The sequence below is a fragment of the Neoarius graeffei genome, chromosome 20, assembly GCF_027579695.1.
Source record: "Neoarius graeffei isolate fNeoGra1 chromosome 20, fNeoGra1.pri, whole genome shotgun sequence".
NCBI lineage: Eukaryota > Metazoa > Chordata > Actinopteri > Siluriformes > Ariidae > Neoarius > Neoarius graeffei.
In genome coordinates this window covers 14,294,407-14,310,168 of record NC_083588.1, presented here as the reverse complement: position 1 = coordinate 14,310,168, position 15,762 = coordinate 14,294,407, and the positions used below count along the sequence as shown (strand labels likewise).

The 15,762-nt window shown below is 45.2% G+C and overlaps 1 protein-coding gene across 2 annotated transcripts in view; it reads left to right on the top strand.

Moving 5' to 3' along the window:
• Positions 1 to 15,762, top strand: part of LOC132868422 (trinucleotide repeat-containing gene 6A protein-like) — a 114,774-nt gene that overhangs the window by 69,653 nt on the left and 29,359 nt on the right. For both annotated transcript variants that reach the window (XM_060901294.1, XM_060901293.1), the window contains 5 exons: positions 2,933 to 5,479; positions 11,532 to 11,708; positions 11,941 to 12,110; positions 14,999 to 15,076; positions 15,549 to 15,597. In XM_060901294.1, coding sequence (XP_060757277.1) covers positions 2,933 to 5,479; positions 11,532 to 11,708; positions 11,941 to 12,110; positions 14,999 to 15,076; positions 15,549 to 15,597 — 3,021 coding nt within the window. The remainder of the gene's footprint in view (positions 1 to 2,932; positions 5,480 to 11,531; positions 11,709 to 11,940; positions 12,111 to 14,998; positions 15,077 to 15,548; positions 15,598 to 15,762) is intronic.

Here is a 15,762-nt window from a genome sequence, read left to right as displayed (position 1 = left end):
AATGAATTTGTAAAAGCAGCATAGCATTGGTGTCCTCCTCCCCCCTACACACCAAAAAAAAAAAATTGAAATCTGCTCTATTCCCACATTCTGAAAATGGTGTAACCTTATGGAGGTGCTCTTTTTGGCCCCTTGCTGTAATGCAGGGGTGGGCAATTATTTTTTCCATGGGGCCACATGAGAAACAGAAAATTTTGTGGAGGGCCGGACCAAAAGGCTGAACTAAATTCTGCATAATATTAATTGTATTTCTTTATATAAAGCAATAAATATCATTGTTTTTACAAGCTGCTAAGACTGGTAAGAGTATGGAAAAAACGAGGTTGCCTTACAAAAAATGTCATTTATTCAATCAAATTTCCCAAAACAATGGTTAACAAAATGTGAACGTTTGTACCTTTTTTTTTTTTTTTTTTTTTTTTCAGTCACATTCACCCCAAAACACAATAAAGACATCACAATATTGTCTTTCTACTCCAAATATTAAGCAAGATACATCATATTATAATAATGATGCCCACATTTGTAGTCTAATCACCTCATTTGGTGTTTTTTATTTGTTCAGTGAGAGAAATCTAGTCCCTGTTGGTCTTTAACGAGTGCATCAGAGTCAGGTTGAATGTCTGAGGTGGAGATGCGAAGCACAGCTGACAGATGATCATCAGTCGATTCGGTGTAGGAATCAGATCTACAGATCGGCTCGGGCTCCGGCGCCTGCTGGTGACGTCACACTGTGATTGGCTGGACCGTTTGAAGGATGACGTACAAGTTTGTGGTTGGTCTGGACAAATTACGGAAGTAGTTATCGCGGGATTAGGTTTCGTGGGATTTCATGTCATGTTCATGTCGCGCGCGTTGCGTTTTTGTTGAACACAACTTAAACATAAAAGCAATGCACATTCAGTCCATGCATGAGGTAAAATTAGAAAATACGTTTATTTTGTAATTTCTAATTAACCTTACGCGGGCCGGTCAGAATGAACCAAAGGGCCGGATGCGGCCCGCGGGCCGGAAAATGCCCAGGTCTACTGTAATGTCAGCTGAAATCCCTGCTTTTCACAGCAACAGCAGTGTTCAGATCTCAAACACAATTTGCCTGCTGTAAGCTCACGGAAGGGGAAAGGACATGGAATGTGAAAGACTCGTTTGTTTGCTCGGAGGTGTTTTTTTTTTTTTTTTTTCCTTCCACCCAAACTGTGAACTTTGACCTGTAAATTTGCCAACGTCATGACCAAAAATATCTGTCTGGATCTCAGTGGAAGGAATTGAAACGGGTTGACCGTAAACGGTGGAATGCGTGTTGCAAACGATGTGAATTTTGCATGTCTGTATCTGCAGACAGTTCATTCAAAATTCAAGTCACTGGGTCGGATGTGATGTGTAATGCCATTTTAATATTTAGAGTATGTAAGCTTCCGTATTTATTTATTTATTTATTTTAAATGGCCATTGAGCTCTTGGGTATTTTGTGTATTAAGGTTTGTTTCTGCAGTTTATTTCCTGGAAAAGTTGTACTTCGGAGTTGATTATACATTAGCCAGCATTCCTTCTGTTTTTCCTGTATTTTGAGCATATGGTTTTGAGGTTTAGAGACGAAGCTTATTTGGCTGATAGCGGTTTAGTGATGTAGTCCAGAAATGTCCAGTGCACATGACCAGTGTGTTGAAGGCTGTTTGAAATCTGTACAGACGGCGCACATTCAGTATGTCCTGTTTAAAAAAAAAAAAAAAAAAAGTTTATTTGTATAAAGTGGTAAAGATGCTGTTTTAGCAAGTTATTTAGCATTAAAACCAGAATTTAAGATATTAAAATGATACCTTCTAGGCCTTGAACTGCTCGGTTCTTGCCCTTAGTGTAATTTGTTTCATTCCTCTTTGATAAACATATCTGCCAAATTAATGTCTTGTGGTATTTTTCTGTGATATTAGCTGTATTGCAACATTCGACTCCCACACCAGCTTTTTGGGGTTTTTCCTTCGGTCTGTGTCGCTTTTAAAATCTCTACTTGAGTTTCTTTATTTTTATTTTGCTGCGCCTGTTGCTAGCCTACTCGGGAAGAACAACCTCAGACTTGGCAAGTGCATCCCTTCAGTGAGATTTGGCAGCCATTTTTGGAGTAGCAAGCACAGACTAGCAGGAATAACTTTGCTCAAAAAAAAAAAAAAAGGAATGCTGAAGTTTTCCATATTTTCGCTTGAACTTGTGCTCGTCACCTCGTGTGGCTGGCCAGTGTCGAGACTTGAAAGATCCGTGCACCTTTTAAATAAGATTTGTCCCTTCTCTCTCTCTCTCTGCGTAATTTTCACTCGAGTAGTCTGATCCTCTGTCATGCTGCAGTGTCATGCTGCTTTAACAAAATGGTGGGTGCTGTGCTTGCCAGTTTAATACGTACAGTGGCATATTGGAGTCTGGGTCACTGAACATCTGTGGCTCATCAGCCCGACCTGAAATTTCCCAACGTTTTTGAATTTTCCCGATGTTTCACACCTATGTATAGAGGCCCACTACAACACAAGACGTTTTAAAACACTATCCCAGAATACCAAAACTGTGTAACTGGATGTGAAAGCAAACCCCTAGAATCCATGGGAGTGAGAGATACCAACTCGCAGTAGATCAATATGAAAAGTATATGGTTAGGCAAGTTTAGCTGTGATGGGCAACTGATTTAAGGAAGCTCATGTTTGCCTTGACTGTTTTAATGAGGGAGACCTGGAAAATGGGGTTTTAAAAAATGGCAGAATTTTCAAGGAGCCATCTTGAGAATTCCGACCCTTGGCGTTTCATATTAAGGTATTTTACTGTAGTTTTGTGTCTGTTTGTCTTTTTAGATTTAAAAAAAAATATTTAGCTAAATGTGGCTTGAGGGCTGGGGTCTAGAACTGTTTTGAACAGGTTATTTTATGACTCTTGTGACCGCTTGTGTTTGCAGGTTTGGATCACGCTGGTCTGGACCCTCAGTATGAGAATTCACCCTGGAGCTCTGGCTCACCCTGCAGTGACGCAAACAGTAACTGGAGCAAAGTGATTGTAGACAGCTGTGATAAGGGAGCCTGGCCTTCCATCACTGGGAGTGACCCAGAGCTGGCTTCAGAATGTATGGACGCTGACTCTGTCTCCAGTTCCGGGTCCGAGAAAAACCTCTGCGTGATGGCGTCTGGGATCGCCGGTGGTGACGGCAATGGCAATAGGCAAGGCGGCAATCAAGGTTCTCATTTCGTGGTTGCGAACGGCAGCAATAATGTGGCTAACGGGAGTGTTAAGGGTCCTTGGGGCTCAGTGCTAAGCACATGTCAAGGTTCTGCAGAGAGCTCCGGCGACAAGATGACAGAAGGCGGTCATGGAAAAACGAACGCGTGGGTTACCCAAGGTCCCTCGACCAACGGAGGTATAAATCCAAGCACTTTGAACCCAAACGCCAACCATGGTGCCTGGCCCGTTCTGCAGAACGCCGGTCCCAACTCCCACGGGCCTTTGGGCAATGGGAACGGGGGCACCAACACTCAACGAAGCACCGTAGGTCAAGTGCCCAACATGCAGAGTGTTAACTCTAAGATGTCCTGGGGAAGTCTGCAGGAAAAGGTGGTTGAATCTGAAGTCAATGGTACAAGCAAGGTTCTAAGTGGGCAGCCTCAAAACCTTAACACTGAATTTAACGGACCAAATAACACTACTAACCCTATGACCTCTAGTTTACCAAACTCTACAGGTTCACTGCAGATGAATGAACGATCCTGGCCGATGAGCACAGGGGGCTCCCCTCAGCTCCAAGCTTCTCCTGTCTCGAACGGCACTTCCATTTCTCAGCATGGCAACAACGAGGGGGTGAACAGCGGGTCCTACGGTACAGCATGGGGTGCTCCGCCCAGCACTACTTACTCTGGAGACAAATGTCCTGTCCCAAAAGGCCAAGCTGTGGGCGACACTGTGAACGCAACTCTAATGCAGTCCGGGGCAAATGGATCTTCTGTGAGCGCTGCTTCTTTCAAAACTAATAATAATAATAACAACGGGATGGTCAGTTGCGGAGGAGGCTGGGACTCTCAGACCACTGCCTCTCAAAGTTTGACTTGGGGAGCAGGTAACAGCATGGGTGCTGCTGGAGCCTCTTGTCCCTGGGGTAGCACCTCCTCTTCCTCGTCATCCTCCTCAACGTCTTCAAACACTGGCACTAAAGTCTCGAGCGGGGAGTGGGGCGCGTTGCCCAGCAACAATCAGCATTCCGGCGATGGCGGGAGCAGGAAGGGAACAAACGGGTGGAAGTCGTTGGAAGAAGACGCTCTTGGGCTAGGGAGCGGTGGTCAGTCGTCCCAAGGCAGCACGTGGAACAAATCCACAGGCAGCGAAGGAAGCGGGGAAAGTTCGGGAACTCGCAGCGAGAGGGACGGACAACGTAGTGGCAACCGCAGGAGGAGCAACCAGCAATGTTTGATCCAAGCGGCGCTCTCTAGAACTGACATGGACCCAAGGGTGCTGTCCAACCAAGGTTGGGGGCAGACGCCAGTCCGACAAAACACTGCCTGGGACGTGTCCGGCTCTGAAAAGGCAGCTGGAAACGGGTCACGAGGATGGGGTAGTGCTTCGCCCCAGAGGTCGAGCTCCCAAAGCGGATGGGGAGAAACACCCAGCGCCAACACTAACGATGCTGGGGCGTCCGGTTGGGGTGAGCAGAAGCCCGCCTCTGGTTGGGGGGAGACCAAGACTCAGAACGGTTGGGAAGACTCTTCAGCTGGAACGAACAAGAGTAATTTGTCTTGGGGCAACTGCAAGGATGACAAATCCTCTTCCTGGAGTAACGGACAAAAGACGAAACAGGGCTGGAGCGGCTCTTCGGGAGAAGGATGGGGTGGAGAAGGGTCGAGAGGGAACCACTGGGGGGAGCCGCAGAAGTCCGGCTCTGGAGGTTGGGATAGCGACAGCGACCGGTCCGGTTCAGGATGGAGCGAGCCGGGGCGTTGTAACACGAACGCTTGGGGAGGAAGCGGAGGCGCGAGCACTCCTGACCAAGGTGGTCAGTCGGCTGGATGGGGAGACTCTGCGAAGACGAACAATCAGAACCAAGGCTGGGGTGAGCCAATCAAACCAAGTCACTCCAACCCAGCCTGGGGCGAAGCTGCGAAATCCAGCAACCAGTCAGAGTGGGGGAAAGGCCAAGACGGCAACGCGGGGACATTCAGGGCAGGAAACGGCTCTCCGAGCGGAGCCAAAAACAAGCCGACCGGATGGCTGGATGGCCCGATGCCTACCGCCGTGAAAGAAAAAGAGCCGACGGGTTGGGAAGAGCCGTCTCCCGAATCCGTCCGGCGCCGGATGGAGATCGACGACGGCACTTCCGCTTGGGGAGATCCGAGCAAGTACAACTACAGTAACGTGAACATGTGGAACAAGAATAACTCTGCAGAGCAGGACATTTCACCGCAGCAACCACCTCCACCGGCTTCAAGCTCCATGGGGCAAAAAGAGAAAAGCTGCAGCTCAGGTATGGTGCCCTTTTATCCCCCCCAAATGTGCATTAGCAGTGACTCACGGTCTGTGTTTATTTACTGCTCTGTAGTCATGCCTTTGGAATTCTCTGCACACTGTCCTCCCACCTACATGCACACTCTGTCCTACTTTCACCCTTTCAGTGCTTGTGCTAGTTAACAAAGCCATAGTCATGTTAGGTTCTTGTCTTACTTCTCTGAGATAATTACAATGTTTTTAAATTGTTCCACAGTGCCGTACACACACACAACTATAGTTTGCGTCAAATTACAAGAGCAGCGCTTTTGCTTTTAGAAGGGGCCGTACGAGGGCTCTTATTTTCGACAGTTTGTCACTGCCTCTGAAACGTAATGCGGAGTAATTGTTTTCATGGAAACGTACAAAAATTCTAAAGTAAAATTTGACAAGCGTGCACATTTGGTTGTGACCAAAGCGTGTGTGCTATGTTAAACATGAGCTTAAAGGAACAGTCCACCGTACTTCCATAATGAAATATGCTCTTCTCTGAATTGAGACGAGCTGATCCGTACCTCTCCGAGCTTTGCGCGACCTCCCAGTCAGTCAGACGCGCTGTCACTCCTGTTAGCAATGTAGCTAGGCTCAGTATGGCCAATGGTATTTTTTGGGGCTGTAGTTGGATGCGACCAAACTCTTCTGCGTTTTTCCTGTTTACATAGGTTTATATGACCAGTGACATGAAACAAGTTCAGTTACACAAATTGAAACGTGGTGATTTTCTATGCTATGGAAAGTCCGCACTATAATGACAGGCGTACTAACACCTTCTGCGCGCTTCGGCAGCGCGTTGATATCTGAGCTCCGTATCAATGTGCTGTCGAAGCGCGCAGAAGGTGTTAGTACGCCTGTCATTATAGTGCGGACTAGGGCTAGGCGATATGGAGAAAAAAAAATATCTCTATATTTTTGCTATATCTCGATATACGATATACATCTCGATATCTATGCAGGAAAAACAACCCCCAAAAAACACACACACCAAATTCAAGGTTTTTTTTTTTTTTTTTTTTTTTTAATTGAGGTCCAAACAGGTAGGCAGCCAAGTGCCTAGAGGTAGACAGGTACTAGTAACAAAGTGCTTGTGCACCATTTTTAACATGAATTATCAAACCAAGGAAGTAGTATATTGCCTTATTTTAATTACAAACATAAAACCTGAGGGTAGGCAGTTCTTATAAAGTGCGTCTTAAACATTTAAGTAACAAAAAAAACAACCCCTCATTTCATAAATAATAATTTGACTTATAGAAATAATACATATTGCCTTCCTTTTCCTTAAAAACAAAACTCAAACTCATCTCACCGCATTAACTCTCAGCCTGGCACACTCCTCGTACAAAAGTTTGTGGCGTACCTGTAAATGGTTGAACAGGTTCGTGGTGCTCGACGCTTTGGTTGCCACCAATTTCTTGCATTTCCGGCAGTAGACCTCTTTCTGTTCGTCCGACGGTTTAAAACCAAAATATTTCCATATAATGGAGCCATTTGTCCTTTTTTTTGGTACGAGTTCTGCCGCCTCCGGGCTTTCTGTGGGCGCCGCCATGTTGAATGAGTTAACACGCCGCCTACACGCGAGGGGAGGGGGTACAAACACACGAAGGAGGCGGGGCGGGCAGCACCATAGCACAGTGAAGGAAATTAAGCACAGTGGCGAAATCATATTAATTTAGAGCATTATCTCAATATATACGATATGCCAAAATCTTTTTCGTGTTCATAAAACATATCGATATATCGCAAATCTCGATATATCGCCCACCCCTAGTGCGGACTTTCCATAGCATAGAAAATCGCTACGTTTCAATTTGTGTAACTGAACTTTGTTTCATGTCACTGGTCATATAAACCTATGTAAACAGGAAAAACGTGGAAGAGTTTGGTCGAATCTAACTACAGCCCCAAAAAATACCATTGGCCATGCTGAGCCTAGCTACATTGCTAACAGGAGTGACGGCGCGTCTGACTGACTGGGAGGTCGCGCAAAGCTCGGAGAGGTACGGAGCAGCTCGTCTCAATTCAGATAAGAGCATATTTCATTATGGAAGTACGGTGGACTGTTCCTTTAAACGGTTTCCAGGAGTTTATCTTTTTTTTTTTTTTGGTCCAGTTTAGAAAAATCAGAAGGGGCTGATCAGGTTGGTATTTGGAACAATTTTAGTCGGGAGCGAGTACAAGGAGCCATGTCGAATAGTGTGCGTTTTAGCAGGGTCGGATCGATACGAGACGTTTTTCAAAGCCGGTTTTAAGGAGCTGAAAAACAAGAAGCCGTTGAACCAGGATTTATCTCTTGACATGAACAAGTCCTTCGTATTAAAACGGCTTGCCTCCTTGCCAGGGCTGTGTTTTGAGCGAGTAAATTAGTTACGGCACGCTACACAGGATTTCCTTGAGCCACGTGTCTTTTGCTTTTTGAAAGTTACAATTCAATTTTGATCGAGGTAAATAATCTAACTCGTCAGCTGCGAGCTGTCCCGTCAAGCGGTGGGGTGCGCGCGTGTGGGCAACGCAGACTTGTACTACAGCTGTGACTTGTGCTTTGAAAGGTCAACGTGATCGTTCTCTGGGTGAGCTTAGCTGTACTTCGTGAGAAGCAGGCTAAGGTTACAGTCATATGCTAGCAACTTGAGCAGCGGAGCACACTGAACCGGGTTATTTCTGTCAGAGGAATGCAGGACATGCGCCGAACGGTGAAAGTGCAGGAACCCTAGTGGTCAGACGCAGACTGATCCAATCAGCAGCGCCGGAGAGTAAACATGGCTTACATAAGTGTGTTTATTTTGGGGGGGGTGCTGGAGGACAGTGCTGTACACAAGCATATAATTCATGCAGATGCACAGTTCTGACATTTAAGTGTGAGAGAGAGTTTTCCATCGAATTCTCGGACGCAAGGTCCAGATTAGGTCAATCAAAAATCTCGTGCAAACAAATAAGCGTCTTTAACGTACTGAGCACGATTCGGTCACCTGTCCTTTCGCTCCACACCGTGCGCTTTCAGAAACCTGTCCGGATTTGGGATTCATATGTCAGAGTTTATCGATGCTGGCGTGCTTTTGACTGCAAAAACCTCACGTCAAGCTCTCTGTGGACACTGCTGGAAACGTGCACCAAGACGCAGTCCAAAGCGTGGCTTCGAGTGAAGCACGGCTCAGGGATATGGGGTGGGAATACCAGGCCTGACCCATTACGAGCGCCAATCCTCAAGCTGGACCACCCGGACCCGACCTGCAAACCGCCAACTTGACTCTGTGCCGTGATGGCATCCATATTGTAGAGGAAAGAAATTTAACGACGGGTTGTCTAGAAATTTCATAATGCGTCGATTGCAGGGTATAGCCGATTGTATTTTAGCCTGATAGCGTCTGGGTCAGGCTACGAAATAATTTTGTACAAATTGTGTTCTTTACTATCGAACAGCAACAAAACAATCTTTCATTCAAGACATTAAAGGCGTCGTGCGGTAATTTCAGCAATCAGGCTATATCATGTGTCAAAATGTCGGGTTTGGTGGGTTATTCAAGCCCCTCGGTTTCCCGCGATCTCTGTCACGATGCGCCCGCTACAAGCATTTAAAGTTGACGCGCACAGCCAAATTTAGGCAGCCAGCCGTTAACTAGGTCAACTTATGTGTGACGTCATACCAGTAACCTCCCTTGGGTGATGCTGGCCTGTCGCCATGTTTTCTCTATAGCGTGCGTTTACCAGAGTTGTTTACGTTGCGGATTTTGTGGATTTATTCAGTTTGTGGATAGTTTTGAACACTCAAAATACTATGAAATGATGATGTATTAATATTCTGTGATACAAAATGCCTAATCGGTGTATTGTGTTTGGCTGTAACAACGAGCCCCAGCCAGGAATTGCCTTACACGAATTTCCCACTGACAAGACAGTTCAAGAAGTTTCACAAAACTCCAATTAAACCTCCATGATCTTGCAATATTATGTACAACACCCCATGTCGCTTTTAATAGGTCTAAGATCATCATGGGAGAGCAAAATAGATCTATAGGATAGAAACCAAAAGGCCAAATTTGGACTCGTGTCCAAATTTTACAGTGATTTATGCCACAGAGCTGCCTTTAACTAATAATTATCACTCATTACTGACGATTGTACGTTTACTAAACAATACAATACAAAGCTCAATACTCCCAGCCTATAACATACTGAATATCAAGTTAAAATCAACCGCAATAAAAGGAAAATGATGAAAACTGGAATATCAAGGGGTCTACTGTATCAGAAGGCCCACTGCATTTCGCGAGATCGCAAGCTGTCAAGTTGCTAGAATTCAATCTTTCTAGCTATGCTTTCACCCCCTACAGCTATCAGTATTACACATAATCATAGATTAATCACACAGCATTCTAATTCAAGTGAAAATGGTCTTTAAAAATACACACAAGTAGTGATTTAGTCAGAGAAACCAACCAAAACAAGTCTTCAAGTCGCCGGTCTTCTTCGTTCTCGTCTTCGTTTCTGTCGTCGTCAGAACTGTCCTCATTTTCTTCTGAAGATGAGCGCTCAGGTTCAAATCTGTAAGGCTGGATACCACCAGGACATTCAGCTGTCAAAATCTCTACCTGTGGGCCGTTTTCTTCTTCTGTATCGGTAAAATCAAAGCTAATTTCCTCAGCATCGCTCCTATTTTCTGGTGTGTCCGCCATTGCAACTGCACCGAGTGGTTACTGGTATGACGTCACGCAGCTGTTCCATTGACCGAGAGGGGGCGCTGCGAACGCGGGAAATTTCAAGTGATGGGCATGACCAAATAAGGACCGATCACAACCGCGGGAAGCTTTTGAAAAATCGACGGTCAATTTATTTCGAATCTCGAAAGCATTCTGGTGCAGAATAATGCGACTTTTATCGCCACTGCGTGACGCCTTTAATGCGTTCGGTCTTTCTCGAGTGAGCACACAAACAAAACGTCATGTCTTAACAAAATAGTAGCCGAATGTTTGGCTGCATTGCGTGGGCAAAGAATGAACCACGGTTCCAGGATTTAACCTGTTTCGAGAGACGACCTTCGCACCTCGGCATCGCCCAGTTTTAACTTTTCTCCGATTCAGTCGGATAAAGGAAATGAGGGAGAAAGGATGGACCTGGGGCCACCTGGAAAGATTGGAGGGCTTTGGTGGAGGCTTCGTGCTCTGCCGTGGGTGACGAGGACTTGATGATTATCAAGTCGGACATATCTGCGCTAACCTGACAAAGTTAAAAACTACGGATACCGCTTGGGGGGGAAACCCGCGTGCGCCTGTTTGTTTTAGAGAGAGAGAGACTGGAAGGTGGTTTAGTAATCGCCGTTTGGCGTATTGCACACAATTCGGTGAGCCTATTACGCAAAGCCTATTGCATGTAACGTTTCTGTAAATTAAATTACTTAATCGGAACAGTGTTTTTTTTTTAAGTAAACGGGACCTGCTTGAACCCGCGGTCTTTTTCGAGTTGGTATAGATGGCTCTGAGGCTACAGCTAGCTGCTTGACTCGCCCATCATCTCCAAGCCAGCAAAACCCATTCTTGTTTATTTTAACATTTTAAAATACGAGGCAGACATTCGACACGGTGTTAATAAACCGGCTGTGTTAACGTTGGAAACCTGTGTAGGCCTGCTTGATCATTTTAAATTCTCTCTCTCTATCAGGAATGGATAAAGAATCAGACCGATCAGCAGAATCGATAAAATCGTACTTCCCATCGCGATTTGTGAGACACCCTCAGGACAGCCGGCGCTGCAGTATCTGTCTTTGGAAAGATTGTTGTTTATGCATCATATAAACGTTGCAAACATCCATTCGGACTAAACCTAGCGTATGCTGCGTGTAGTAGAGGGAAGAAGAAAAAAGTGAGGAAGAATTGATAGTGAAGTTGGAGGCACATCTCTATCAGAACTTTTTTTTTTTTTTTTAAACAAGTCATGTCTGGCCGGTGAGAATCATTCCTTTATTAAAACGTCCTTGATGCCCGCTGCACGAGATAACTCGGCTACGCCCAAGAACTGATGCATCACGTGCGTCTGTGCAGGATGGGGAGAGCCGTATGCAGGGCCTCAAAAGGGCGAGTCGTCGTCATGGGCTGAGCCTGCGGTGGACATCGGCACGTCTGCGTGGGGAAAGCCGATGGATTCTGGGTCGAGTTGGGACGACCCAGGACGAGAGAAAACAGGAAATGGGTGGAACTCCCAATCACAGCACAAATCTGGTGAGTCTGAGAACAAATGTAATAGTCATTTGACGACAAAGCGCCTTTACGATGCTACGTTGAATTGTTCATGAGTCCTGTTTTATAACCTGTCCTGGGTTGCATCTATTCCAGCGTATAGACTGCAGGACATGATTGTTTTGAGGAGTACAGAGTGGTGTGTTTGCTCGCTCTCTGTTGGATGTTTCTCACAGTCATCGGTGTCCTTGTCCTCTCCGTCTTCCTTCTGCAGGACCGAAGCCTGTGCAGAACAGCTGGGATGGTGAGATGACGATGCCGGCCCCTTCGAACTGGGGGGAGGAGGAGGAGGAGGAGGTGGAGATCGGCATGTGGAATAACAACACGCCACAGGAAGTGAATCAGTCAGGAAACTGGTCCTACTCGAAGAAGGTTCCTCCTAAGGTAGCGATATGCGGCTGTGTACCGGACTCGACTGTTTGTTTAGCTTGTGATGGACGTCATGAAAGCTTATTTTATTCATTGGGTTATTTTTCTAGGTTCAGTGTAAAGAAATAATGTGTTATTTACCAGCTGGGGAGGTCCGTATCGTGAAATACCGTGACCGAGGTCTTGAAAGGCCCAGAGGGCCTCGGTCAGTATTCAAGGCCGAGGTGACGGTATTTCACCATACGGACCGACCTTAAGCTGGTAAATAATATATTTATTTTTTTCTTGACCAAATTCTAACAGAAAACGAGAGCGCCCGAAAGGGAAAACCGAGCTGAGCTGCCATTTTGAATCCTCATTCATGCCTGTAATGCAAATTGCTTCCTCCTCGGTATACAAGTGCACTTCCATGGCAGGAAACAAACTACATTTTGCCGCCTATGTAGCCCCCTATTTATACAAAACTGAGTCATTCAGGATTCAGCCATGTTTTTGCTCGGCGTTAGCAACAGTTAGAGGTTTTTAGCTTTCTCCTGAAATGTTTTCTTTTATTTCTTCTTCCTCAGGGTAGTAAAACTCGCTTTCGCTGTGAACACTGTCGTTATCGCTATCCATGCTGTAAAATTAATGCTGTTCTCCTGAGAAATGCGGAAATAAATGTTGACAAAAATTGCTACTATGTTTGTTGTTGTGAATGAGTGAGTCGCCGGGGATCCATACTGTAGGATACGGACCCGCTCGCCAGCCAATCAGAGCGCAGGATTTGATGGAAACCGCACCGCGAAAAAAATCAGTTGTCCCACCTTCAAAAGCCGTCATTCTGATCTCAGTTTCTTGCACCTCTCGCGTTTATTGCTCGTTTTATTTGATGTTTAGGTATGCACTTTGTTTAGCTACTCTCCTTTTTAAAAATGTCAGTTTAAAAACAGTTCATTGCTAAAATACGGTCAACTCGATCGGAGTGGTAATGAAAATGAGCGTCGTGGTAATCGTTGTCAGGGTACAGAAATTAACCAAGACAAACGGCGATCTGGTTTTTTGCTTGCAGCAACGGTGATTGTATTAATAGCATGCACAATACAGGCATAAAAACAAGACAGAGAACAATAAAATCGTTAACATGACAACCACTCACAAAATTGTCCATGAAACCAACACAGCATTCAACAAACAGCTTGACACGGTCCACAAAATTCAAATCCAGCGCCAGCTCACTTGTCCACGAGAAAAAACAGAACAAAGTGCGTGTAGACACAGTGAACAGTTCTCCAGCTGGAAGAAAAGGGGGAAAGGAAAACACCTCCAAGGGTAGTCAAATGGATCGGTTTCAAAAAACTGTGAAATCACAAAACGCGGTCGATATGCAAAGAATGCCGTAACGAAAGCGTACAAACGGTGGCGAACTGTCTTGTCTGCTGACAAACATCATGAAGCGCTTCATGTGAAACTCTGTGCAACAAAACAAAACCCCTCCCCTTCAGAGCTTCATCATATACACTTCCATCTTGATTCTAGAACATGCAGGATTTCTCAGTCCGTGTTTACTTCCGTATAGAGATCTTTCAGTCACGTGACCGGAAAGTACACAACTGCCATCTTGTCGGTCAAAAACACCGCTGAATACTGCTGCACTCGTGTACAGAATGGATAAACTTCAACCGACGGACTACACGGCTCATTTTTCTAATGAACAGATAACTAGATATATGTCTAAAATAAACGATCTACAGATTAGTGACCCTTATGGCTTACCGGACGGAGTTTTCACGACCGGATTTTGAACTGCCAGCGGAATACCCGTACGTGTATAATTACCTCATTAACTTTCCCTCGCTGTTCAGTGGTGAAGCACTGCGTGCTTATAAATCTCTGGACAGTTATCTCTACAGAAATTCAGGATTTGTCAGCGACTCAGATGTGGCATCTTGTAAACAAGAATCCTCATTGGATGGGTAAGTCGCTTAAGTATTGAGTATAGCACTGACCAGCCGATTATAGAATAGAATAAGGTAATTCCAGCTGTAATTCCAAATCGTCCGTGTTGTTTACATGGATCTGGCGTTGGAGAGGTAGAGGCTTGGCAGTGGAGATTTGAGTGGCTGTTTTCTGAGCTTAGTCAACAGGCCGGCTCTGCAGCCTCGCTTTTGCTTCCGCTCCCGGCGCCGCCTCCTTCGCTTTGCTTCCGATAACAATCCACGGAGACCCCGCTGGTCTCGCTATCTCGTCCGGAATGTTGTGCATGCGATGGAAATCGCTACAAACCGTCATTTTCTGCTGGAAACCAATGTCCAGTAAGTCCATACGGTTGTAGTGGATATTGAAGTCCGGTACAGACGAACAACACGCAAATGTACACACAAAAAACATAAACGTGCACAGGTAGGGAGAGCTTGTAGCCGCAGCCGTTGTAGTAGAATTGTATATAGTAGGGTTTTCCAGAAGAAAAGGTAGAAGTAAAAGCAGAAGTAGAAGGCGGAATATGGCGTTTGACCGACACGATGGCGTCTGTCACAATCTGGATCGGCTGTGACGTCGCATGCAAGTGCTCCATTCCCAAGTTGTTCCAGAAAAGACCACTTTTGAGACAAACCGCAAGTTGACGTCAGCCGAACACTATCAAAACAAACAATCTTGTCCATAACATCATGAAGAGGAGAGAAAAAAAAAAACACGAGGAAAGTTTAATATGCAAGTCGCGGTGATGCTTCACGCAGGCGTTAAACGCCATCATGGAGGTTGTTTGTCCCAGACCACATGTCCTATTCGCTATAAAGTCTCGCACTTGGCACGGCTATTTTCTTTTAATGCAAAAAACAGAGGGGAACTGTGTACAAGTTATGCCATGAATGGATTAATCTATTGGAGTGTTATTTATATGAAATTTTTAAATTTCTTCCCACCAGATGAACAAAGGCCCTGGGAAACCTGACGATCCATGGATGAGCCAGTTTGTGAAGCAATTCAACAGCATGAATTTCCCCGTAAGCGTGTTTTCTTTTTAAATGATGGTAAAGGCCCGTTCGTGCACCAGAACGTTCCGACAATGCCGCATGGTATTCTGCTTCACACTCGTAGCTGGTTTTGTCCGGCATGTTCAGAGACGGTGGAAGTAGGGAAGCGAGATCTAATGTGAAATGAGGACGCTTTTTTTTTTTAAAAAGAATGTCAAGCGTCATTAGTGCTGATTTGCCTTGTTGGCTGATGCGGTCTTTTGCTTGTATAGACAGGAGCTCCCTGATTTCCTGTTCTCGTCCGTTTCACAGATGTTTATCTTGTCGGAAATAAGATTTTGGAAGGGCCTTTTGTTTAACCAAGCTTTTTCAAAACAAATGGTGGTGGCTTTTAAATAAGAAACTAGACACAGCTTTGCACTGAATACAATTTGTTCTTGGTGTGAACTGGACCTTAACACACAGTAGTACGCTAATTCAATCTGATTTGTGTTCTTTGTAGAGGGATTCTGAAGACTCCCTGAAGAGCAATAAGATGGACATGCCTGCAGGTGCGTGTTTTTTTTTTTTTTTTTAAATATTTAACCTATCTAAAAAGATTGTCAACCTAAACATGATTTATTCGTGATGGAAAAATGAAAGTGTCAATATGAGTAGCACGCTGTGTGAGCACTATCCCTATCAGGCGCGTTAAAATGTAAATAACTTTTCTAGAA